Source organism: Bactrocera dorsalis, chromosome 5 (genome assembly GCF_023373825.1).
Source record: "Bactrocera dorsalis isolate Fly_Bdor chromosome 5, ASM2337382v1, whole genome shotgun sequence".
NCBI lineage: Eukaryota > Metazoa > Arthropoda > Insecta > Diptera > Tephritidae > Bactrocera > Bactrocera dorsalis.
Window position 1 is genome coordinate 31,113,844 of NC_064307.1, and position 25,633 is coordinate 31,139,476.

Below are 25,633 nucleotides of genomic sequence, written 5' to 3' on the forward strand. Positions count from 1 at the left end.
ACCAACGGATGCAACAAACAGAATACTGAACGCGGCGTATTTAGCTAACTAACAAAGCGAGTGACATAAACGCTAAACCAACTTTACAGCCACCCTTTTGCTTATTGCATTTTATTTTTTGATAATAATTTTATTTTTTTTTTCTCTTTTTTGAAATTATGCTTAAAACCAACACGCGTGAAACTGCAAATTATTTAAACGCAACAAATACTGACATTTATAAATTACAAAGCAACCACAAGTCCATGTGAAACAGCCGCGTAAGGAATGTTGACGAACTATTTCAATTCGTTGTCACACTGCCATACATGAATGAAGCAATTAAATGAAGCCTATTAAATTGTGAAATAAGTCGTTACATTTATTTCAAAGTTCCTGCCTACATTTGAAGCTATACAAATATTGAATGGGAAGAAACTAGCGCATAATGAAGGAATCATAAGATATATATAGTTATAGTGATAGTGATATTTTGCTTTGCTTAATCTCCTGTTAGCTTAATACATAGTATATGCGTAGAATTTTTTCACTTACATAATATTAAATTAAATGTTGTGTCTGTATGTATATATGTTTACATATGTATCTATATACAAATTTAAAAACTTACTGTTACAACAGTGTATTGAAACTTAAATGACTATGCTTTGTATGCTCTTATAGCATACTTATATATGAGTGTTTAAAATTAATCATTAATATAATGCTTCACACACACTTACATGTCTTATAGAGTCAGCGCATAGCGTAAAACGAGAATTTCTATTCACTTTAAATATAAGCAACATTTTACATAATAGTAAACTTAACTACGCAATAGTAATTCACCAACTTATCGAATCCCAAATGGAACCATAATATAACAATATTTTCGTTGACGACTGGGCGGCCGGTCAACACTTATCTACAGAAAAGCATAAATAGACTTTGTGCTTAATTATAAACATATGTACTAAACTAATAGAACGTTTTTGCATTTGCTCTAATCTAATTGCAATATGTTAGACATAAATGTATGTAGTATATATGAAGCGAAGTTGTTAACACTTGAACAACGCTAACACTTCCTTTACACTATTCATATCGGCTTAATGCTGATATATCCTTGTCGTAGAACTACTAAAGCTGCGCCTAAGGTAATGATAGTTGGCATGTTAGCAAAGCATACGATGCTAAACACACATATGTACGTGCACACAACAACAACATTTAGTTTTGTAGCGTAATAATGCACGCGGGTTGTTGCTGATATTAACCACGCCAGCGTCGTTGGTCATATGCTTCACAATTGATGCGGCTGCAACTGCTGATGTTGGTGGTCCAACTGTGGCTGCTGTTGTTGTTGTCCGCCCATTACATTGCTATTGTTGGACGCGCCTTCAACGCCTGGCATAGTTGCTGCTGGCGCTGCGGTCGTCAACTGTCCAGCTATGTCGTCTTGGGCGGTGTTGTTGGCGCACTGCTAAAACCACGAACGATTGATGTCATAAGGCTTGGGCATACCCAACGAGGATGGCCGGTATGCAGTTGGCGGCGGTGGCTGTCCATAACCAGCCGCACCAGCACCGCGTCCCAATAGACCTTGGTTGAACATGAGAAAGTCCTCGCGCCGCAAATATGACGAATATAACTGAGAATTGGGATCGGCCAATTGTGAGGCGCCCGTATTATGCATGAACGAGTAGGGTGTGGCGCGTGGTGTTGTGTGCGCTGTCAAGAATGGATATACGCTCGCTGCCGTTGCACCTGAGTTGAGTGCCGATTGCGCTTTCTCTGCCGCACTAGCATCACTGGTCGAATTGCGATGAGCCGGCGCCGGCGCAGTTGGCATATAGTATGGATTTGATGCATCTCGGAATTGATCCAGATAGCTGCTGGCCGCAGCTGCTGCCGCCTGATCGCCGTATAAACCGAGTGTGCCGGGTGTGGGGCCGAAATTGAAAGCGCTACCGGGCACCATGCCGGTGACTTCTGCGGCGGATGTCTTCAGCGATATTGCCGTCGCCACGTCGACGCCACCCGCAGCGTTTACATTTGAGGCTGCAGAGGCGGTTGCGGTGCTGTGGGCGGCTGATTGGCCGGTAGCAGCTGCCGCGGCGGAAGTGGTACTGCCAGTGGTGGCTAGCGGTGAACCAACGCCACCGGTTTTTAGGCCAGCATAGAGTGGAAAACCTTGTTGCAGGGCTTGCGCATGCGCTTGCAAATGTGCAGGCACGCCGCTGGAGCTTTGGTGGGCAGGCTGTGCTGAAGCTGCGGAGGCGGCGCTGGACAATTGCGACATGTGCGCCGCCGCTGTGTTGTATTGTGATGCGTGCAGGTGATTTTGAGTCATCTGTTGCTGATGCTGTTGCTGTTGCTGCTGCTGATGCTGCTGTTGTTGTTGCAATTGCTGTTGTTGTTGCTGCTGACGCTGCTGCAGCTGCTGCTGTTGTTGTTGATGCTGTTGTTGTTGTTGTTGCTGCTGCTGAAGTTTAGCAGCCGCTGTAGCTGCCGCTGCCGCCTCTGCGGCAATTGTTGACGCCTTCTTTTTGCGCCCACGCTTGGCTGGAGCCTGCACCACGGGAGTAACCGGCTTTGCAGCCTCTGCGACAGCAGTGGCATTCTGCTGTTGCTGATTGCCGGTATTATTACTGCAACTAGAATTGGTGTTCGGTACACCGTACGTATTGGACGCCGCCGCAGCAGCCGATAGTTGCTGAGGACTGCCGTACATACCAGCAGCGCTTGCGCTCATGGCCGCGATAGACGCAGGGTTAGAGTACAGCTGAGAAGTTGTGAGATTTTTCGCGCCTCCCGCTGCATTGTACATATGAGCCGCTGGCGGCATATTTTTGTCGTAAAAGCCGGCACTGGCAGACGACAAGCCGAACAAACTCTCGGCCAAAGGATGCAACAATGAGGCAGCCGGATTGCTGTATGTCTGCGTTGGTGGTGGCGGTGGCGTCGGCTTGTTATAGGCCGACAGATGGTGCGTGAGATGGTGGCTGGACATATTCAGCATGTTGCTGGCGTCCAGTGTTGTGCCGGCAACCGATGCTGAGGCAGTAGATGCAGTTGGTTTAGCGGACAACTGTTGGTGCTGCGTATTTTGTTGCTGCTGTTGTTGTTGTTGAGGTTGTGTTGCTTGCGATTGCTGCGTCTGTGCTGAATAACTCTGGTTTATTTGCTGTGCACGGCCTAATTGCTGATGTTGCTGCTGCTGTAAACTGCTTGCCCCATAATTTAACGGTTTATTTAGCAGACTGGCTGTTATGCTATCCATTCCCGACTTGGATAAATGTTGCGATTGTGTTTGCTGCTGTTGCACATGCTGATTATGTTGCAACTGTTGGTGGTGCTGGCTCTGCTGTTGCTGTTGACCATGCTGCAGCTGATTGTGTGATTGTTGTTGTAATTGTTGAGCCTGCTTCTGCTGTTGCAACTGCTGGTGGTGCTGCGGTTGCTGTTGGCTGCTAGCAGAATTTGATTGCTGATGTGATTGTTGTTGTTGCTGATGATGTTGCTGCTGCTGTTGTTGCATTTGACAGCTATTATCCTTGGCATAGTCTTTGGGAAACCCCATGGATGCCGCACGATTATACATTTCGAACGCCTTGTCCGGCGTAATGCTGCCTAAGTGCTTGCCAAACGGCATGGCGCCCAAGAAACTGTCGAACATTTGTTGTTGTTTGCTAATCTGCGTTGACAACTGTGACACTTGCTGCTGCAAGCCGGTATTATTCTCGCACTTTTGCATTTTGTTGGCTGTGCTGCCTGCACCCGTTCCGCTATAATCCATGCCAAGCATGTCTTCGGCTGTACGCTTGAGGGAGTTAGCGTTGGTGTTGGAATTCACCGCCGCAGTGCTTGAGGCCGTGGTTGAGGCTTGAGGCGCAGAACTCGAGGCCGTAGCCGTCGATATAGCGGTCATTGAGTTTTTATGTGCCTGCGCTTGTTGGTGCATGTGTTGCATAAATGCCACCATATCGTTGGCAGAGTTGTCACCGTAGCTGAGTGTGGCGTTTTGTCGCTTATCGCCATCTGTCTTATCTGCAACGAGCATTTCTTTGTTGGTGGAGGCGGCAGCAGCGGCGGCTGCAGCAGCTGCTTTCGATTGATATTGAGCGTAAGTAGGATATTGCGGCTTTGGTTGTTGCTGTTGTTGCGTTTGCGATTGCTGCTGCTGCTGCTGAAGAGTTTGCGGTTGTTGCTGCTGTTGCTGTTGCAGAGCTTGCGGTTGTTGCTGTTGCTGTTGCAGAGATTGCGATTGTTGCTGCTGCAGAGCTTGTGGTTGCTGTTGTTGTTGTTGCAATTGTTGTTGTGCATTCTGTTGCTTTTGCTGCTGCTGATGCAGAAGCTGCTGTTGTTGCTGCTGATGCGTTTGTTGTTGCTGTTGCTGCATTTGACCCTGCAACTGTTGCACTCCTGCCATGTTCCAATCCGTATGCTTTGCACCATCCAAAATGGACGCAGCGGCAGAAGTAAGCGCGGAGCCGTAAAGAGCACGCAAGTTGTCCGTCTGCTGATGTTGCTGTTGTTGTTGCTGCTGTTGTTGCTGTTGCTGCTGCTGTTGTATCATCGCCTGTGGCTGTGACTGCGTTGTCGTCATAGCCGCTGCATTATAAAGGTCATGCGGCGTGGGCACATAACTCGGCACCGCCGTTGCACTAGCAACATTGGAGGCAATGTTGTTGCTGTTATTATTAGTATTGTTGTTCGCAACACTCGGTTCTGCTGCTGGTGCAGACGTAGCCACCGGTGTCACTTTACCAACATCTACATTTTGTGTAATTTGATTGAAGTTTAAGGACTCCGGAGTGCCGACAGGTGCCTGGTATGGCGAGGGACTCATACTGCTTTGGCTGTATGGTGAGAGTGCATTTGTATTTGAATTTTGTTGCGACTGTTGTTTTTGCTGTGGCTGAGTCGGTTGCGTTTGCGACTGCGGCACTTGCGATTGATACGGCGAATTCATTGGCTGTTGGTAGGGCGAATGTGGCTGATCGGCCGGTGAATGTGCCAATGGTGTAGGCGGTTGTGTCGCAGCAGACGAAGCAGGCGAATCTACACTACTAGTCATAGGGCTATGCGGCTGCTGATGCAGAGGCGAATGAACCGAGGTAGCACCAACCGGCAATGCAGGTGTTGCATTGGATGATGTGTGTGCTGGGCTGCTGTGTGTCGGTTGGTGGAAAGGTGAGTGCTGTTGCTGATGATACGGTGAATTCGGATGGTGGTATGGTGATTGATGCGACTGCGTGGTGTATGGTGAGCTTTGCGGCTGCTGATATGGTGAATTTGGGTTGGGCGTACTCGGGCTCATCGATGAGTTATAGTCGGATTCTTGCGAACGTGGTTGCTTGTACTGATCGTAGAGGTTCGGCAGTGGTGAGGTGGATGAGTAAACGGGCGTTTTGGAAGCTTCAGAACCAGATGGATTATAACTATTTGCGCCACCGTACGGTGATGTGCCACTTAATTCCGGTGTTGAAACATTTGGCGATGAAGCCGATGAGTATATATGTTGTGAGTATTGAGGATATGGTGAAGGCATTTCACGTGGGCTACAACTTTTATCAGGACTGCTTTTGGTAGTGGTGTCTTGATAGAAACCCGCCTTAATAGCGCCATTCAATGGATAGGGTGAGGTAGGCTTGGTAATTTCATCGGGTTTCGGTGAAACCATTATTGGTGATGCACCGATTGGTGAAGCCCCAATTGGCGAAGTGTAATTTGCACCCGTATAGGAGCCGTAACGTTCATCGATTGCTATACGCGGCGAGTCGGGGTCCTGACTGAACGAAGAACGCTCGGATATGGTGCTGCCAGTGCTGGCTTTACGCTGTCTTGGCGCCGAGGGTAAGGAAAAGTCGACACCACCGGTAATCGAAGCCGAAGTGGGAGATCTGCTTGCAGCGGTGGCACCAGTCGAGGATATTGACGCTGACGCAGCGCCATCATTCGACTTGGTCGAGCTAGAACCAACACCGGCACTAGATGCCGATTCATTGGCGTCTGACTGTTGCTGTTGCTGCTTCTCTTCCTCCTCCGACTTCTTAGCTTTCTTTGGTACACCAAAGGCCTTCAACCAAGCACTTAAATTAGGCTTTTCCTTTGCGCCTGCACCGCTGGCAGAATCTGCACTTGCAGTAGATTTATTCTCCAACAGTTTTTCAAAAGGTTTCGTATAGTCGCTGCCAGACGCTTCAACCGCCTTCTTATCAGACGCCACCTCAGAATCTGCAGCAGCTGTTACTGGCACTTTTGGTGTGAAAGGCGAAATTATTTCAAGCGCAGAGCTGGTTTTGCTCGATTTCTCCTCAGCTTCCTTCTCTGTGCTGTTTATTGATTTCGCCTCAGTTTTACTAGCCAATTCATCGATGAAATTATGTGATTGCCCCAAGGCAAAATCATCGGTTTTTATAACCGTACCCAAGCTTAGTTTGGGCGCATTATCGCCAGTGTCTACAATCAGCGCATTTTTCACTTCTTTCGTTTTAGCCGCCACGGGACCCAAGGGGAAATGCTCGTCAGTTTTATTTAGATTCTGCAAAAGATTGCCTTTAGCTTTACCCGGTTGCAAACGTTCGATTGTGCGCAGTAAGTCTTTGCGCCGTGGGTTGGCAGCCGCTTGCAGCTTTTCTTTCAGCGATTTGCGCTTGGCTTCCTTAGCCAATTGGTTTTTAATATGTGGAGGTGGTGGTGGATTCAGCAACAATTGGGTGGTGCTGGGCTCTTTGGGTTTCGGTGGCGCCAAAGCAGTCAAGGCTGGCACAACTGTGGCGGGTGGTGGTGGTATCAGCAAAGTAGGTTGATTCGCAGCGGATGCAGATGCAATTGATGATATCGATGGTGCCGTTACAACTGAGTTATTTGATGAAGCATTTGCTGATGTGCTCCCAACTGAGTTGACAGACGTTACCGAATGTGGTGGTGTGCCACAACTCGAGCTTACACTGCTCGCTGTGCCGCCCACCGCGCTACCTGCGGGGCCCGTAGTTATTAACTCTGAGATCACTTCTTTCTTAAGGCCACCGGCAACGACTGTGTCACCATCGGCCACTAAATCAACTAGAACATCTGCTAGCTTCGTAGGCACTAAATCAATTTTAGGTGGCGCGATCGGTACTGGACGTCGAAAGTCGGCCGGTTCTAATTTGGCGGGTATTGCTGCATCGAACTCATCCAGATTGTAGCGTGAAGGCGAGTTGCTTGCCGAACTAAACTCCGAAAAACGTGGCGTATGCTCCAGCCAACGATTGATGTCTTTAAGCGTCTGCTCAGTTTCAACATCTAGTGCCTCAATGTTGGTCGAAGACGTCTTATTCGACATAGTGCTGCCGGTTGGCTTATTGTTAGCTTTCTTGTTGGCAGCAGCACTGGCGGCGGCCTTCTTTTGCAAAGCCTTTTTTGGTGGCACTGGCGCTACAGGCTTTTCAATGGGCTTCTTTGGCGGTTCTCCCTCTTGTACTACAGGAGCTGTTGGTTCCGGCTTAGGCTTCTCCTTTCGTTTTGATGCCGGTTTATCCGGCGTTGTAACCGGTTTCTTTTCAATGTTTTTAACACTTTTATTCTGAGAAATATTATTACTCGTTGGGTTATCATTGTGTTCTTCAACTGCAACCTCGGTTTTCATAGGTGACTTCAATGCTTTGGCAGATGTTTTCTCATCGTTTTTCGCACTTTTCTCCTCTTTTGGCGGCGTTTTGATTTCAGCAGTGTCAGATACTTCTTTCACTTCCTTTGCGCACGTATTCTTTTTGGCTTTCTTATTATTTTTGCGCGGCTTAGCATTTTCTCCGTTGGTCTTGTCAGCCGATTTCTCTACAGCTTTGGCTGTGTCTTTCTTCTTGGCAGCGCTTTCTTTCGAACGACCTCGCCCACTTTTCTGGCCCTCTTCAACTGTGTTCTGTGCTGCGGTCTGTTGCAAATTATTCGCTCGACTACGTCGATACTTAATCAGCTCATATTTATCCAAGAAAGGCAACAACATCTCCAGCTCGGCTTGTTTTGCTGCCTCAGCCGCCGCCGCTTCATCAATTTCGGCGTTCTTTTTCCTAGCATTTGTCGCTCCGCTCTTACCTTGTGGCTCATCTTTTTTCGCACTACGTGCATTCTTCTTAGGTGCGCGTTTTGTCTTGCGCTCCTCGCTGGAGCCACGCACTGGAGTTGAGCTACGACTCGACAAAGACTTGAAATCATCCTCTTCATCGTCAGTAACCGTGGTGTGCTTTTGATTCGAATTTATTGCCGTTGTGCTGCCGGGCACCTTTTTGACTGTTGTCAGTAAATCGCAGAGATCATCGTTAAGTGCACTTTTGGAATATTTCTTATGCAGATCCACCTTAAACGGTGACATACTGCGCGAACGCGAATCATCATCGTCGTCGATTACCTCTTCCTCCAACTCAGAAGCTGACGCGGCAAGCGCATCCACCGCTGGTGGTGGCATATCCTTATTGACATTGGATTTTTTCTTTAGCAGCTTTTCCGTTTCACTCTCACTCTCGCAGTCGCTATCGGCTTGCGCCGTTTTAGACTTTCCCTTCGACTTGCTGCTCTTGCATTTACCCTTTTGATGTTTGTTGGATGTGTGCTGCTTCGGATTTGATTTATTTGGTGTAGTCTTTTTCTTATGCCCAGCGGTAGCACTAGATTTAGTATGCGATTTGCTCTCTTTGCTTGTCTTAGTTTTGCTCTTTTTAGCAGCGGGATATTCAAAACTCTCATCATCGTCATCGGCGTCATCTTCAGTCTCCGGCTCAGGCTCCATATCCGATTGCTCATCAAGCTCCGGTTGTGGTTCCGGCTCTGGCTCCAATGTTGTCTCTAGCTCTTCGTCTTCAGACATAACCGAATCTTCAGAGTTATGACTTCTTGATTTGCTGCTTTTTTTGCTCTGCTTCTTTGATTTTCCACTATCACTTTTGCCTTTTGAAGACTTATTTGTAGTTTTGGAGGATTTTTCGCTTTTATCTTTGCTTTTCTTTCCTTTTTTCGATGAGTCTTTCGTTTGTTTAATTTTACTCTTTTTTGTGCTCTGTTCGTGTTCCAGATCTTCATGTATATCTTCATTAGCCACACTTTCCTCCATTTCGAGGTCATCTTCATCATCTGTGCCATGTTTTTCCACCATTGCTGCTTTGGTTTTCGATTTCTTCTTACGTCGTTTATCCTTTTCTTTACGCTTTCGCTTTGTGCTACGCTGCTCTGGTCCACCACCACCATTACCTTCATCAAAGTCTTCGTCCGCACTATCAGCATATTTGTCTTTATTTATCGGTACTACGGATTCATGTGAATGAGAATGCGCATGTTTTTTGCTGCTTTTCTTTTTCTGTGTGGCTTTATCCACAGCATTCTTCTCCGCATCCGTTGTTATGCTTTGACTGTCGCTACTTGCATCTTTTGAAGACTTTTTATTGAAATATTTCTCACGGAAGACATTCATCTTGGAATCTGCTGCCGGATAACCCAAACTAGGATCGTCCTCCTCATCGTCTGATAAATTATCAAAGTATTTCTTGGTGGCCTTATCGAACGCATCTTGCAAGTTATTTACCATTTCGGTGTATTCTAAAATAAGAATTTGATAATTCATTGTTCGATCTGTGTTGCTCATTTACTCACCATTGTTTTGTCCATTGTAGAGGCGACAGTTGTTCACAATCAATTTGAAATCATTGCGAAAGTCACTAAATTTATTGTATTTACCACTGTCCAGTTTGTCTTCCATCTTTAAGAGATCCATTGGTCTGTACCATAAAGAAAAAAAACATTAGAGAATTGCTTTTAGTTTACTATAGGGAAGTCGATATGAGCGACCAAACTCAAGTATTTGTATGGAAAGCTTTTTTATTTGAAAAGGTATCTTCACGAAATTTGGCATAGATTATTAACCAAGGCATCGCTTCAACAACCTAGAACGTAATTCACATCGGACTACTATACGATATAGCTATCATACAAACTAAACGATCAGAATCAAGTTCTTGTATGGAAAGCTTTTTTCTGAGAAGACATCTTTACGAAATTTCTTATGCATTCTTAATCAAGGCAATGCTATAACAAAAGCCAAACAAATTGTTCGGCGCAGGCCATTGTGGCGTATAGGTGCCATACAAACCGATGGATCAAAATCAAGTGCATGTATGAAAACTTTCCGAAGGGTATTCCAGCTTCAGTGCAATCGAAGTTAAAGTTTCTTCTTGTTTTACATAAATAATAAGAAATAAATATTAAAGAATTGTTTACAAACTCACCTTCGTATAATGGAATAATATCGTGGCGCTATGTCCTCCTCAACGGGATCCATAAAGGGCCAGGCATCGCGGTGGTTCTTCACATAGACGAGCACTTTGTGCATACCGATTTGTAGTACTTCTTCCGTTTCGGTGAAACTGAGAAAATTCGTATTCGTGGAATTTTTGGAAGCATAATTAAAGGCGTTCAACGATGTTGATGTCAATTGATTGGTGGCACAGGAATGCATTGGGAAATGGGAAACGTGCGTTTGGTGCGTATATTGGTGATGATAGCGGTTATGATTTTGGTTATAGTTATGGTTTGGGATGTGATGATGATTGTGATTATGATTATGATGTTGATGGTAATTGACAGATGAATTGGAGCAATTATTGGATTGGGAGGTTAAATAATTTTGATTAGTAGTTTTGTGAGAACTTTGGTTTTGATTGTTAGCATGTTTCAAATAGCATTTAGTCACTGCTGTCGCCATTGTATTGGCGCCTGACGACGACGTCGACACAAATGTTTTTGCTGCTGTTGCTGTTGTTGTTGTGACTACTGCTGCTTCTGCACCATGCGACGCATTTCTAAACACAGTCGAGGCGGTATGATTTGAAGTGATTTTGGTACTTGAGGTTGTGGTGGTAGTGATGGTTGCTGAGGTTGAGTTTTTGGTGTTTGAGGTGGTTGTGGTGGTGGTGGTGGTGCGATTTTTACTAAATACATTTCTACAATTTACAATTTTTTTTTTGTTTTTGTTTTTGTGTACAAAACCATATATGATGTTTGTAGTGGTTGTTGTTTACATTTGCGGTTGCGTTGATGATAATGATGAAATCGGAGAATAATTAAGATGGTAATACATAATTCATTATGAATTACATATATACATATGTACATATATTTAAGTATGTCAGTAATTAGGATGGGAATTCCAATGCATGATTGATATATTCACAAATTATTTACAAATCAGCAATATGAAAATTTTCAAATACGCATTTTTGTGTGTTTGGATGTGTGTGCAAGGATAATGTATGATGTATGATTGAATGTGGTACAAAATGAAAGAGAGTGTAAGCAAAAGAAAAAGGGAAATGAATTGTTAAATATTTACAATATTAACTAGTTTGGTTTTGGAGAGCACAAGAGTCAACCTTTTCATACAACAACAACTACATGGAAATGATAATAAGAAAATAGGAAGCATGCGCAAAGGGCTTCAATAAATTAAGTTGTTTAGAAAATTATATGAAAAGAATAACAACAAACAACACGTCTAAGAAACATACATAAGCACAAAAGCACATACATATTTACAGAAGCGAGTAATTGAAAGTTATAATGAAAGGACTGGAAATATTTGTGTAAATACATACATATATAAATTAGACGGCAATGAGCCCATGAACATACAGAGATACAAATGAGGAAGGTATTTACATACATATGCACAATAAGCTATTATGCCAGCAACCTGTGTCACCAATGTTTTTATCGAGAAGTTGTCACATCTAAATTTATAGGTTAAAGCATGTAGCACATTTGAGTAATTAATTGTTGGATTATGCGGATTAAAGAGAGTATGCAAAGTTAAATAATCTAAAATGTTCGTTAATTTAAAAACCGTATCTATTCAAGTTGATTTAGCTGATATGATGCAGGTGAATTCGTTCACATATTTCTTATAGCGTTTTCTTTACACGAAGAAAATGTTGGCTCATTATATACATATGTATGTATGTACATAGCAACATTGTGCATTTGTCTATGACAACCTGCAAAAATTCTCAACTTTAAATGATAAAAGAACAAAAAAATGGCACCCTATTATAAATCAGCTGTTGTATTGTTTTCGTTTTCATAAATAGTACATTGTAACTGTAATTTAAAAAATAATGAAATTAAGCTTGTTATTTAACAATATTTTTTATCTCTGAGTCTAAGAAAACATTCAGAATGTCTTCTACAAATCCTTACAGCCGGGGAGAGGATTTTCTTTCAACAACTACCATCCTCAGTTCCTTCAGTTCCTTCCTACTGAAAATAATAAGGATGATTCGACCAACTCATTTGCAATTTCTAATAATGATTTGTCACTTTGTGCGAAAACTTGATTAAATACTTTGCAACTTTAAGAAACTTACGTTTTGAGAAGGTAGAAAATGTTGCACTATTGCCTGGTTTGAAAACTTCTTCATTTGACGAGATTTCTCGCAAAATTGAATAATCGGAATCAAACGCTTGTATGGAAAACTGTTTTTACTTTGTCGTACTGTCAACAAAAGTAATAGTTGTTGGCAACAAGTATTCCACCCATAATTTTAAGGAATGCGGCCGAGTTGAAAATCCTTAGGCAAATGGAAATCCGATTTGTTCGTGAAAACGGTCTCAACAGAACTCTAAATGATTCCTGACACACGCATACTCTCTAAAATAACCGCGCATAATCTTTTATAGTAGTGTTTTTTGACGACATGAATTTGCACAAAACAAGCAACAGCAAGAGAATGCATAAACAATTTTTGTGTATTTTGTCACACACAATAAAACAAAATTCAAACTTTAGTGTGAATGAAAGTGATTAAGAAGCTTATTAAAGAACTTTTATTTAGTACATTTGAGACACTTACTCATCTGCGCTTTTATCCGAGTTCTGCGAGGATGACTTCGCACTAACCGCCGTTGTAGTTGTTGTCGCCACCGCTGCCGCAGCCGCCATTTTTTTCTTATGCCCACCACCGCCACTGCCATGATTTTTCTCCGCCGTCACACTGGCATCAGAGGACGCATTCGACCCCGATGCAGACCCACTGTGTTTATGATGCTTCTTGTGACCCGTACTGTTCCCTGATCCCGACGATGACTTAGACTTGCTTTCTGCACGTTCCGCTGTCGCAACTGTTGTTGCGTCTTCACGCAAAGCTGGCGGTATGAATATATTACCGGTCAACGATGAGAGTGAATTGTTGGTTTGTCTGCCGGGCAATTTCATATTGCTGGTTGGTGCCATATCAAGTACAACACCTACGCCCGCCTCTTTCTTTATGATGGTGGTTGCTATGTGCTGCGTGCCAGTGCCTACGACGCCTGTGGTATCACCCAGTGCATCAACAGCGACCGCGGCGGACAGTTCATGTAATTCACCAGTCGCTGTTGCGTCACCGGTAAATTGTCGACAGAAGTTCTCCTTATCCTCGGGACTCAGCGAAGGGGTATGCGTAAGTACGTGGTTGCTGGTGTGCTGGCCGTTGCTGTGACTTTGCGTTTGCGACCGCGTCTGCTGGTTTTTGCTATTGTGACTGTTGCGTGTTTTGGGTGATTTGTTGTTGCTATTGCTGCTTTGACTATTAGTATTACTATTGCTGCTACTGTTGCTACTGCTGCTAGCACTCTGTTTTGGTGTTATGTCTGCTGCTACAACTTCTTCTATGTCTTTTGTTATTGCACGAACTTGATCAGTGTTGTAAGCGTCAACGTTGTTACCGTTGTTGTCACTTGTACTGGTGACATGCTTGCGACGACGTCGGTGCTCGCGAGATTTCTTCTTCTGTTTCTTTTGCGACTTCTTCTTCTTGTGATGCGACTTTTTCACTTTAGCAGGAGCCAAATGAGCCGATGAAGTGAATTGTGTGCCGTCTAACGGTTGCTGCACCGTTAACTCCAACTGGTCACAGCGCAGAGGAAAGTGGTGCTCAGTTTCTGCTTTCTGCAGGGCGCACACGGAGGCGTTATTGTACGCAGTTGTAATTTGAGGATTCACACCATATTCTCTTTCGTCGTCTTGTGGCTCAACTTTGATATTTTGTAAAAGCAACTGTTGGTTTGGCAAACAGTGTTCGGGTGTAAGCGAATAATCTTTTGGAACCGAATCAATTGTGCTTACAACACCGCCGGTGGCACAATCAATAGGTGTGTTATGATTGATTTCAAGCTGCTGTGCACTATAACAATCGGCCGTTTGGTGCTCCCTGCCGTTCTCGTTCTCGTTATTGTTGTCAAGTTCTTCCTCTTCACCCTCCGGCGTTAGACAAAATGTTTCACGATGACAGAGAAACTCGCTGGAGTTTGTGGTGGCTGTGCGGCGTAAGGAGCTGGCGTATGTGGAGATGCCGCTGGCGGTCGATGTGGATTGGGAGCTGCAAAAAGTAACAGTTTTTAATTATTTTACATTAATATACGTTTTTTACTTTTATTAAACTCGATGCAAATGACAGCGATGGCATTAAGTGATTTTAATCGATATGTTGTGTTAGAATTGTGTATGAATTTGATGGTTTTGCAAAAGACCAAAGCAATATAAATAAATTGGATGCCAGTAGCGCTAAACATAAGGGAAAGATCTAATAAAAAGCTGTGTTTAAAATTTTTTTGAACACGGTTCAAGCTACCATTTTTGTCATCGGTCAAGAATTAATAGAATTGATACGATCATTGGACACAAAACAATTACTGAAGTTGTTTGTATGAGTAAAAAAAAAAAAAAAAAAAAAAAATATTTATATGTAAGAGTTATGTATTCGGAACTTCGATATTTGTTATGACTTAAAAAAATCATTTGGGCAAAAAACCTAGATGTTATTACCGATACGTTTTACCCAAATAAAAACTGTCCAGGGTTGTACATTCTTTAATTCACAAATTTTGAATTAAAAGAGCTCTTAAAATTATTCAAACTCGAACGACTATTCGAATAGTTGCTCTGCTGCGAGTATTTGAATGAAGGAATATTGTTTGAAATCCCAGCAGCTTTTGTTTTTTGCTTACTATACAGCAAAGTTTTTATAAACTTACATTCGTAGAAAGATTTTGTATTACTTTTGGAATAGTCGACAACAAATGAATAGGATAGTCGAAAATGAGCGGTTGATTGAATAGTCGACGACTTAGGGCTATCCGGGCACTCCGCAAACTGAATATTATTATCCGGTTAATCGATTATTCGAATACCAAGAGCTCTAGTACAAACGCTAAAAAAAAATATAAATTCTAAAACAACTTTCTCAATATTCTCCCATAATAATTTTTTGATTTTTCAATCCGGAATTAAGATTTTTTAAAATAATTTTTGACTTATCAAGATTAGTATTGTTATTTCTTTAAATTATTATTATTATTTTTAAATTTTTTTTTATAAATTTTTTTTTTTAATATTTTTTAATACATTTTTATTATTTTTTAATATTTTTTAATATTTTTTCCAATTACTTTTATTATAATTTTTTTTTAAACGCGCATTTGGAAAAGAATTAATTTTTTTTTTTTATTTTAATCCAGTATATGGACTTAAATATTATTTTTAATTAAGGTTTTTGTGATTACAAAATAAAAAAAATACTTCAAATGTTAATTAATTAATTTTTTAACTCATTAATTAAAACCCTGGGCTATTTATTTCAAATTGATATTTTAAACGCAACTGTCAAAGTTATGCTCTAATAATACCGCCTACTATTGAAATTCGAACTTCACGATGATTGTGGACAGAGTAAAAGTCGTCAGTCTTAATGTTTTTAAATAAAGCTCGCAACACAAATGGAGATGAAGCTTATATCTTAATAAATAACTTAACTAAATGTAAATGAAACACATGAGTAAATAAATAATTATATAAAAAAACTGAAATAAATGCTAGAAATTTAAGACGAAAAAGCATGCTTACATAGTTTTTAAAATTCTTTTATTAAATTTGTATAATTTTCTTTCGATTTTTAGTTGAATAACGAAACCAAACGTAAGTTCAGTCCAATTTTGCTGTGATTACCACAATAACCGAAATAAATGCAAATTAATGGCTGTCGTAGTCGGTAAATTTTTCATGTTCCGCTGCTGCTAACTGTTGCTGTTGCCACTGACGCCTCGTAAAAAGTTATTTTTTTTTTTTTGTATTGTTTTAATGCTTAATGTTGTTTTAGTTTTTCATTTTTATCACGATTTCCTTTTTCATAGTTTCATGGTACACCTTTCGCCGGCGCTACACTATTTCGCATAGCTTGAAATATTTTTCGGCAGGCAAATTTCCCAAAAGAAGCGTTCAATTTCTAGTGTGCTTACTTAGCAATGGTTTTGATTATTGTTTGTGAATGAGCGGTCAGTTGTAATTAGCTGTCTTATGAAATGTCAACTCATGGAAAATCTTTAAACGAAATTGACTTGTCTGCATTTGGCTGTTTTGCAATTTTGGTGACAACAATCAGTCCAATCAATTAATATTTATGCATAGTATATGTTCCATTAATAAAATTAAGCAAACAGAAATAGATCACAGCATAGGTATGAACAAATTTCAAGCGCATAAAATCATGAGCATACATAAAATGAAGCAAAACTTTTGTATTTAATGCAATATTAGTTTGGATGTTGTTGTATGTTTGACAGTTTGTAGTTCTTATGTTGTCAATGTATGTATGTTTGTTAAATTCTTGGATGAATGGACAAGTGAAAGCAGGTATAGATGTAATATATATGTAAATATTTATATGTATGTGTGTGCTTTTATGCCTCCACGAATTCAGTTTATTTCGCATGCGTGTGTTTTGAATGATTATTTCTAGATTTCGTTTTCTTCTGTTGTTCTTTTCGTTTGTTTGTTCTGTTGCTGTCTGAGTTCGGTGTATTTTAATGGATAATGAGCAATTGATATGCGTTCGCATTCATTTTCATTTGATTACAGTTCTCTAAGTGTTATGGTGTTTTTGGAATTTATAGGTTTTTGTATTTTGAAGGTTTGTTGTCGTTTTTTTTTATGACTTTTGTTCTTTCTTTCAATTTTGGCTGTCCCTAGTGGTAGTAGTAGAAGTAGTAGTGGCAAGTTCTCTCGCTAACCGTCTTCTTGCTCTGCTCTGTACTGACGACAACTGCTGATGTTTCAGATTCGTTGGCGGCTCGAATTGATAGCGCTGACGCTCTCGCAATAATCGTTCCTGCTCTTGGCGCGCTTTTAGCTCGACGATATTACGTATGCGTGTCGAATTGCGTACTTGAAGCAGTCTTTGAATGGAAGAAACGGAAAAAAGATGTAGAAATAATTTGCATACGCATGTAATTTTAAATTTACATATAATTAAAATATTTTTTAAATTCTAGATTTTTCCATTTATGTTTAAATTTCGCGAAAATTTAGCTTTAATCTTTTAATTTCCATGCCGAATTTCATGAAAATATGTAAAATAAAATTTTTTTCTTATAACGACTTGTTTTTGATCATTCAGATTGCATGGCAGCTATATCCTCTAGGCGATTCTGGCAAAAGAAAGAACATGTGCAAAATTTCAGACAGATAACTCAAAAACGGTGGGACTAATTTGCGTATATGCAGACAGACAGACAAACGGACATAGTTAAATCGGGCCTGTTTAGGGTTTAAACAGAAAATCTATATATATTTTTATGACATTGAACTCTTTTTAAATGATTCAAGTAAGAAATTTTTACTCAATAGTGAACACACAAATGACATTTTACAAATCTCTATGATATCTTTCATTGTAGTTGTATATTTCTTTTTTTTTTTTTAATTAAAAAACTATTCAAAAAATTATAGAAGCAACCCTAAAAATCGGCGAACGTATTTTCGCAAAAAGTGTATATGGTTTTAAATTCGTACAACATTTACTTACTTTCGGCGTCTCAAACGTTCTCGTTCGCGAAACAGTTGCGGCAATTTGGGTAGAAAATTCTCATCTAATATCTGATATAATTCACGCTCTTTTGCATTTGTTGAAGATTTAAACTTGCTGGCTAAATTTTGCCAATCCTCTTCGGTAAAACAAATCACTTGCCAAACTGCACCTTTAGCACTTTCGCTTCCCTTGCCATTCAATGATGTGGTCGTTGATTTACTACCACCAATACCACTGTAACTATTCAAAGACGATGCTGGCTTATCCTCGCGATATAATCGCGTGCCATAGAAATACCAATAGCCGGAATTTTTCGAATCGTATCCGAGCGGCTCAACACGCAAGCTATCCGCTTCCAAATTACTTAGTATAACTTGTACGTCGCAAGAGTCGAGACGAAAGTGGCATAAATCGTGTAGTATTTGTAAACGTTTGCGCACCGGCAGTGACTGAAAGTCAATGTCCGTATCAAAGTGGTTTTCGGTATTGTGTATGCGACACTGTTGGCGTAGAAAACGCCTCAAGAACATCTGATAATTGCTATGGGTTATTTCTTTGGCTACCGATTTGAGCGCATCGCATCCCTTTAATAAACGTACAATTAACTCGGGAACAAGCGCAATTTGGTCTTCATCCGTACCATCCGACAACAGCGCCGACTCAAGATCCTGTAATAAAATTTACAGTTTACAGTTGTATGTAATCAGTATTCCAAACATACAATATAACCTACCTCGATATCGATGTCGGGCAAGTCAAAAGCGGAACTAAACAATGAACAAAAATGAGATATGCACGGTATCTCCCACCATGATTGAATGTCTGTAAGACATAAATATAAATTTTAGTGATTCGAAAACGTTTATAAAAGGCAAGCATACACTCACCCAATAGCCCGATAAAAGTAGAAACCATTTATATATTACTTCACGCTTTTTTAAACAATTAATTAGCTATTTTTATGATTCCTTGAGTTTTGTTCCGTTGTTAAAATTTTCTTGTTTGTTTGTATGTTAAGCTGTTGTTACAATTATTGCTTCGGTTACTTAAATAGTATCTGCTTTCGTATAACATCCTTATGTGAGTAAGTTCAAGGCATTTTGTTTGCTCATTAGAAAACCACTTTACGAAAACAAACTAGATATAGTATATGCTATGTATGTATGTACATGTAACACCTGCAAGGAGAATGTTGTCACTTGCAAATTGCTTATTTGTCATATCCATACAATGTTCAAAATAAATAGATACGCTTCATGCAATAACTCGAAGTAATTCTTTTTATCGATACGGTACATAGCAGTAACTTATAAATAAACTGTAAATTCTGTGCGTAAAAAGTTGACTTTAACATATTTCCGCTTAGTTTTTAAAGAATTTTTGTTTATTAACGGGCAAAATAAATTTACAAGAAAATAAAACAAATGAATTGTTTATATTTCAATTATTAAACAAATATTTTGAGGTACAATTTCTTGATGTTCAGAAATATTTTTAATGAATATTTGTCAACTTTAAATACAAGGTTGTTGCACCGCAAAGCTAATCGACAGCTCAGCATTGCGGGGAAACAGGCGCCAAAATTGACATGAAGCTCCACAACTGGCAACCAAAAGCACATACTTACACATATACATATGTATGTATGTAGTTTATATAGAAGCTTAGTGTATGAAGGAAAAAATAAATTAGTATCGAATTACCGGTAACTCAGGTAGGTAACTAGAAGAAAGAAAACGAATGTAAGTATGAACATGCTCTTGATATAAACATACACATGTAGCATTGGAGATATTTAACAAGAACACAATAATACAGCAATAACAAAAATAAAACCATTTATATCGGATTCATTGCACAACTTAAGTGCCATCCTCAAACATATAGTATAACTAATTATTTTAAGTTATTTGTATATAAGGATCTCAAAAAAGTTGACAAATTATTTGCGCTTTCTTTACAAACGAAATAATAACGAAAATAATAATTAAAAAGAATCAAAAACATATGTGCGAAAATATCTATATTTCAAAAGGCATCTGTTTATTACAGATTATTGAAAGATATGAGAACGTTCATATATTTATACATATACATATGTATGTATGTAAATACTTATTTAGAACTCTATGCGAGTAATATTTGTGGTTATATCGGACATACATATGTATGTATATCGAGAAATCCCGCTTTAAAAGCAATCCAAAAAAGTGCAAAAAAAATATTACAAGCACAAACTCCTGAGTGTTACTAATTACTTTCCACGCTCTCTACGCGTTGCTGCAGCGAATTAAACTGTCGGAATTCCGGTGCCAGCTTTCATTAATCAGCCGTGCAATATTTTCCATTCGAATTTCAGGTTAATCAAAATTCCCTACTTCATCACATACATGCATGTATGTACACATGTGATGTGTATGTAAAAAGTTTGGCGCGCATATTGCACTACAAGTCAAGCACCTTATTAATACACCCACCCAAAATCATTGCATATGCTGCACCAAAATAAAGCAATCGGAAATCAAAACAAAATACGATTAGAAGGAACAAACAATCATCTACTTTCTTCGACGCCGACGTCAACACACTTTACGTTATTGTAGTCGACGACGTCGCCGTTGTTGCCGCTTACATCGCCGTAGTGATTTCCGATGTGTGGGATTGTTTTGATTTTGAAAATGCGAACACAATACCGCCAAAAGAGACAGTTAATTATATTATGCTTGCTGATGCAAAAATGAGTACGTTGTTGACTCTATGGCGGCAAAAAGATACATTAGCCGTGCTATTCATTACTTACATCTTACTATAAAATAAAAAAAAAAAACAACAAACAGAGCGATATAGCGACAGCTTGCAAAGCTTTATCAACATACGTGCGAAGGAAATGACTAATGCCACCTGCGCAATGATATGTATGCCTTTCCGTTTCCTTTATGTCAGTGAGATTGCTGTCAAAATGTTTGCATGCAGTAGAAAAAGGTATACGTGAAATTCTTCTAATGTGGTTATAAGAAAAATTATTACTTTGTAAATTCCCGCAATATAAGCTAAAAACTATGAAAATGCACTATATACATAAAAGACAAAGCGTATAATGCTACACTGGAATAGTATTTGGTATGATATTGAGCGCGTGTCTGTTTAGCCTAGCTGAAGGCGCGCAATCAGAATTTATTTACTCAAGGCACGCATATCTGAATGAATGTAGAAATGTATATACCTTTACGTAAATGTAATATATACATATGTATATTAGCGGAGCAAAGCCGAATGAAAGAGCTCTAGCGCACGAAGTGAGCTATTGGGAGCATTGTAGTGCGCAAATTGAGCGTTTTCATGAATACGCTTATAAACCAACAACTACAATACATTAAATACACACCTCCCGCCCATTTAAGAAATACATAATTCTATTTTCACGCTGTTTTGACACTTCTCTGCCTCCCAAGTATAACTTTATTTCATGCAAAGAACATAACAACATCCCTTTTTCGATAAAAAGCTTTAAAAAATAAAATTTAAACATAAATCGTGTATATTTTTTTTTTGCCTACCTCCACCGCCGACACTTAGTGCAAACAGTTGTTGCACCACTGCGATTTTAATTTTTAATTATAATTTAATTTCTTTTAATCGCAATTTTGTTTTATCTAAAAATATAGATTTATTATGTTTTATTTTATTTGTATTCGTTTTCGTCTTCTACATTTTACTTCATTGTTTCTTTATATTCTTTCTTGGTCAATAAATCATGTAGAAAGATTGTGAAAATTTTTTAGTTCCATCTTTACATTGGTTCGTATGTTTGTGTACGTGTTCATTTGTGTATGTGTGCTTGCGTGCGTTGAGCTCTTTCGTTTCCGATTCTAATTTTTAGCAATTTTATACATTTTTTAACTTTTCACTTTATATTTTCATGTCCAGACGAGAGGTATTTTATTGATATTCTACCATTAACACGATTTTAAGGCGTTTGCTTATTTTATCTTCACTTGATACCTCTTTTAAATTTTCACTTCATAATTTTTTCACATTACACATACACACGGTAAAACACTTTCTTAATTTTTTCACTTTTACCACAAAAGAGCACTACCGAATACGTTCAACGCACGAAATAAACTGAACAATTTTATTCTACTGTGCCTTACCACACGGCAATCAAACGAAACAGGATGACCAGAGCATAAGTATATGTTTCTGCTTCTGTCGCACACCATCGAAAGAGATGCCTTTACATACCTTGTAGTGAAAATGCATATTGTAAAAGGGGAATAACAACATACTAGAGATGTTGAGTTGATTTTCGGTGTTAACATTTTTAAAATAATGCTTAGAGGGGCCGGATAATGTAAAAATACTTATTCAATATTAATTAAAAATTATTACATAAACTAGAATAAGTTGGTAGAAATATTCGGATTAATTAGTTCATGACAATTATGTACCGCGATATTATATACTCATAAATTACAGATACACCTACTATAGGATGTCAATATTAGTTATGTTTTAACATTTAAATAACATTTACTTAATCAGTATTTCAGAGTATTTGTATTTAATTATTTCCCTGATTCATATTTGAAAACATTTTCCTTTTGTTGTTTTGATACACATACACAGACTGTGTGCATAAAACAAAAAGAAACAAACAATTAAAAGAAATTGTTTAAAATGGTTAAGAGACTGTTTACGGAAATAAAGATACTGTCAAATCAAAATATTCATGCTTTCATTCAAAATACTGACAATTATGTAATATGACAAGAAATTCTCATTCAAATTATGAAACCTCTTACTTATAGCTCATGGACATGAACCGAATGAGAATGTGCTAAGAGGAAGTCAAACGAAACTAACAATATTTGAAAATGGAAAATATAAAACGAAAAATTATGTAAACAATAAAACAATTAAGGACCCTAGTCAATACAGCTTGTAATTTATAATTAAATAGAGAACCCGTCCAAGCTTCACTGTGGCTGATACATAGATAATACTACTACTACCATTTATATGATTTCTATTAGTTGGATTATAACTATTAGTTAATGAGATATAGCATTTTTGTGAAGAAACTTGTGTTAGTTTACAAAAAAAAGTGGATCATAAAGCATTTCGTGTGTTAATAAAGCAATGCTTTTTGGGGGAAAATACTGTAGAACTTGGGCTCAGGGAAATCCAACATTGAAAAGATATTTGCTAAGCTGGAAACTGGCGAAATGAGCTCCGAGGACAATCATGCTCCAAAGAGGCGAAAGCTCTTGTGAAGTGGGTGCCTCGCAAGTTCATAATCCAACAATAAAACGATTAACTGATTCTGAGAAGTGTTTGAGTGCTCTTTAATCGTAATAAAACCGAATTTTTGCATAGGTGTGTAACAACAGAAACATAGCTCCATCATTTCCCACTTTTTTAACATATTTCTAAGGTACCTCCCTACCAATTTTCAGCCAAATCGGTTCAGCCGTTCTTGAGTTATATATGGTGTAACTAACACAACTTTCTTTTATATATTTAGATTAGTATAAATTCGGTTCCGAGCTAGCCTCGGGTTTAAGCAGGTACTGACATATTTCCCTATATAACATTCTCATATACTTTGAGCAATTATTATTAATATATTAATATCTAACAACTTTTATAATATTTCCGTGCATAGTTTGTTCGATGATTTTCATGTTTCTATTTCCGCCGAAGTAAAATTTTAATATATGGAGCAGAATTTTTCGTGAAAGGCATTTAAAGACTTTAATTTATTAATCAATTTGCAAATTATTTTGAAATGCAAAGCGAATTGGCATAACCGCAGTTTTCTACTAGCCATTTTCGGTATTATTACCTTTTGACTGTTAAAAAATACTCACACCTAACAGTAATTTTTGTAACTATTTTGCCGCTATTTTTATCTGTGATTTAAATTTCTTATTTGAATGACGTATGTTTCAGAACGCATTCCGGCAACTGACAGTTGGATTTCATGCCAATTCGTTTTCAAAACAATGCGAATGTCAAGCACAAAGCGAAGTAAGCGAATAACAATCGGTTTTCGGAAAATTGTCTGCTGCCACCGCCGACGTTTGTCGATGACCAATGTTTCCCTTCTGTGTTTGGGTGTTTCAATTCATTCGCAACTGTCGCGCTGTACGGACGTAAAATACGAACGCGGAAACGGATACGCGGACCAATACATACAGAATACAAAATTTTTTCTTTCTTTCAAAAGAAAGAAAATACTTTAGAAATACCTTTCTTTCGGGACGGACGAAACAACAAACCGCAAACATATTTCAATTAGAAAAACCAATAAGTTTTTCATAAAAGAAAAGTGAATTTATATTTTGAATGCGCATTTATATGAGAAGTGTGTGATGATTCAGTGAAAAGTAGACTTTGCAAAGTGCAGAATAGGAGTGAAAAAAAGTAGAAGTGGCTGCAGTGGTAGAAGTTGCAAAAGAAGAAGCAAAAAATCGAATTGTGGCGAAACGAAACGAGTGTAGTGTTAAAGCAGCAGATAAAACATATGTAAAAGTTAAAACGTAAACCAGTTTTATGAAAACGGACTGTTTTTCAAGCCAAGCTCAACTAAACAATTTAGTAAAAACAATAACAATCAATTGAACCAACCGGCCGACCAACTCCACTTGATGCGACACCATCATTCATTTCAAATGGTAAATGAAAGTGCAATTCTATTTAAGTGAAATTCGTATACTGAAAAGGAAAATTAAAATACAAAGCAATATTGTATATACATAATTAGCATATTAGCACTCCAATTAGAATTGTATATATACATGTGTACAAATATATAAAGTTGTAAAAATTAGTAGGGAGTTCGATGAAAAAAATGTAGGGATTACATAAACACAAATCTTAAGAAAATTGACACTTGCACATACATACATATGTACATATCGTAAGCAGGTGCGCATTTATACACGTATTATTATTATAGGTATATGAACAAATAAGCATATCCAAAACCTTTCGCAGTATTGTTGTTGCAACAAAAAGTTTGAATATACACAAATTTATTATGCCTGAAATATGAGTGAGTTTGTGGAGAAGCGTGTCCACAAAGGGCAGAATTATTAATGGGAAGCGCAGAGGCTTTGTGAGCTGTGTTATTGTTGTGGTCTAGTCTGGTGAAGAATGCAAGCACATGCCTACATAACAATATTGGTATAAGAGATGCGCAATTTTTCTCATAAACAAGTTGTATGTATGTACATAGATACAGCGGAAAGGGGTGCAAGGGAGTAGCTAAGTTAGCGAAGCAGGTACACACCGCAAGCATATTCAGATTTACGGTAGAATTGAATGCAGTGTTAACCACAGCACTGAAAGTGGATATGTTGGAGACAAACAAAGCTAAAGTTTGACATCAGAGTTTTATGCTCAAGGACGGTGAACACTTTCAAACGCTGCTTATATTACGACACATTTTTAAAATGTGTCTGAAAAAAATGAAAGCGGAAGAAAATTTCAGTTAGCAGGTGGCTTTATATTTAAAAAACTGTTTTTTACCGCAAAAATTGCATTGTAATTGAGGAGCGGCTGACGCAATCACGAACGCTGAAGTTAAGACATTTGCAATAGTCGTGAGTTTGTTTTACAAACAAGGATTACAACACATTGTTGTGGGCACGATTTTTCTCCATCTCCACTAAACGCCCACTTTTTAGGTTATGTCATTCGAAATGGCAATTAAATGAATTGACTATGTTTATAGAATGAATTGCTAATTGCTTGTGCTTTAGAATATTAAGTTAAAT

At 38.9% G+C, this 25,633-nt stretch overlaps 2 protein-coding genes across 8 annotated transcripts in view; one reads left to right on the forward strand and one right to left on the reverse strand.

The window, feature by feature from the left end:
* Positions 1-335: 335 nt before the first annotated feature.
* On the reverse strand, positions 336-21,961 carry LOC105224772 (serine-rich adhesin for platelets). Of its 6 annotated transcripts, none has more exons than XM_049459034.1 (10): positions 21,407-21,961; positions 19,553-19,571; positions 18,737-19,027; positions 18,583-18,671; positions 17,847-18,517; positions 17,053-17,217; positions 12,861-14,366; positions 10,242-10,955; positions 9,610-9,734; positions 336-9,555 (listed from the first exon to the last, which is right to left on the reverse strand). In XM_049459034.1, exons 3-10 carry the CDS (start codon positions 18,762-18,764, stop codon positions 1,463-1,465), a joined length of 11,391 nt encoding a protein of 3,796 aa, XP_049314991.1. In that variant the 5' UTR covers positions 18,765-19,027; positions 19,553-19,571; positions 21,407-21,961; the 3' UTR covers positions 336-1,462. The 6 variants fall into 6 exon arrangements, with proteins under 6 accessions (XP_049314991.1, XP_049314994.1, XP_049314992.1 ...); XM_049459037.1 differs by lacking the exon at positions 19,553-19,571 and having other exon boundaries at positions 18,737-18,971; positions 21,407-21,502; positions 21,852-21,944; XM_049459035.1 differs by lacking the exon at positions 19,553-19,571 and having other exon boundaries at positions 21,407-21,502; positions 21,852-21,944.
* Positions 21,962-23,954: 1,993 nt separating this feature from the next.
* Positions 23,955-25,633, forward strand: part of LOC105224771 (uncharacterized) — a 100,058-nt gene continuing 98,379 nt past the window's right edge. For both annotated transcript variants that reach the window (XR_007422979.1, XM_049458272.1), the window contains exon 1: positions 23,955-24,529. The gene's annotated coding sequence lies outside the window, so the exon portion shown is untranslated. The remainder of the gene's footprint in view (positions 24,530-25,633) is intronic.

Bases quoted from the DNA above. Each gene is read 5' to 3' on its own strand.
- LOC105224772 (XM_049459034.1), bottom strand. From the start codon at position 18,764: ATGGTTTCTACTTTTATCGGGCTATTGG. The intron at 14,367-17,052 runs GTTAGCGAGAGA...TACTTTTTGCAG, and splicing joins CAGAGCAGAGCAAGAAGACG to CTCCCAATCCACATCGACCG. The intron at 10,956-12,860 runs GTAAGTGTCTCA...TGTAAATTGTAG, and splicing joins TCGGATAAAAGCGCAGATGA to AAATGTATTTAGTAAAAATC.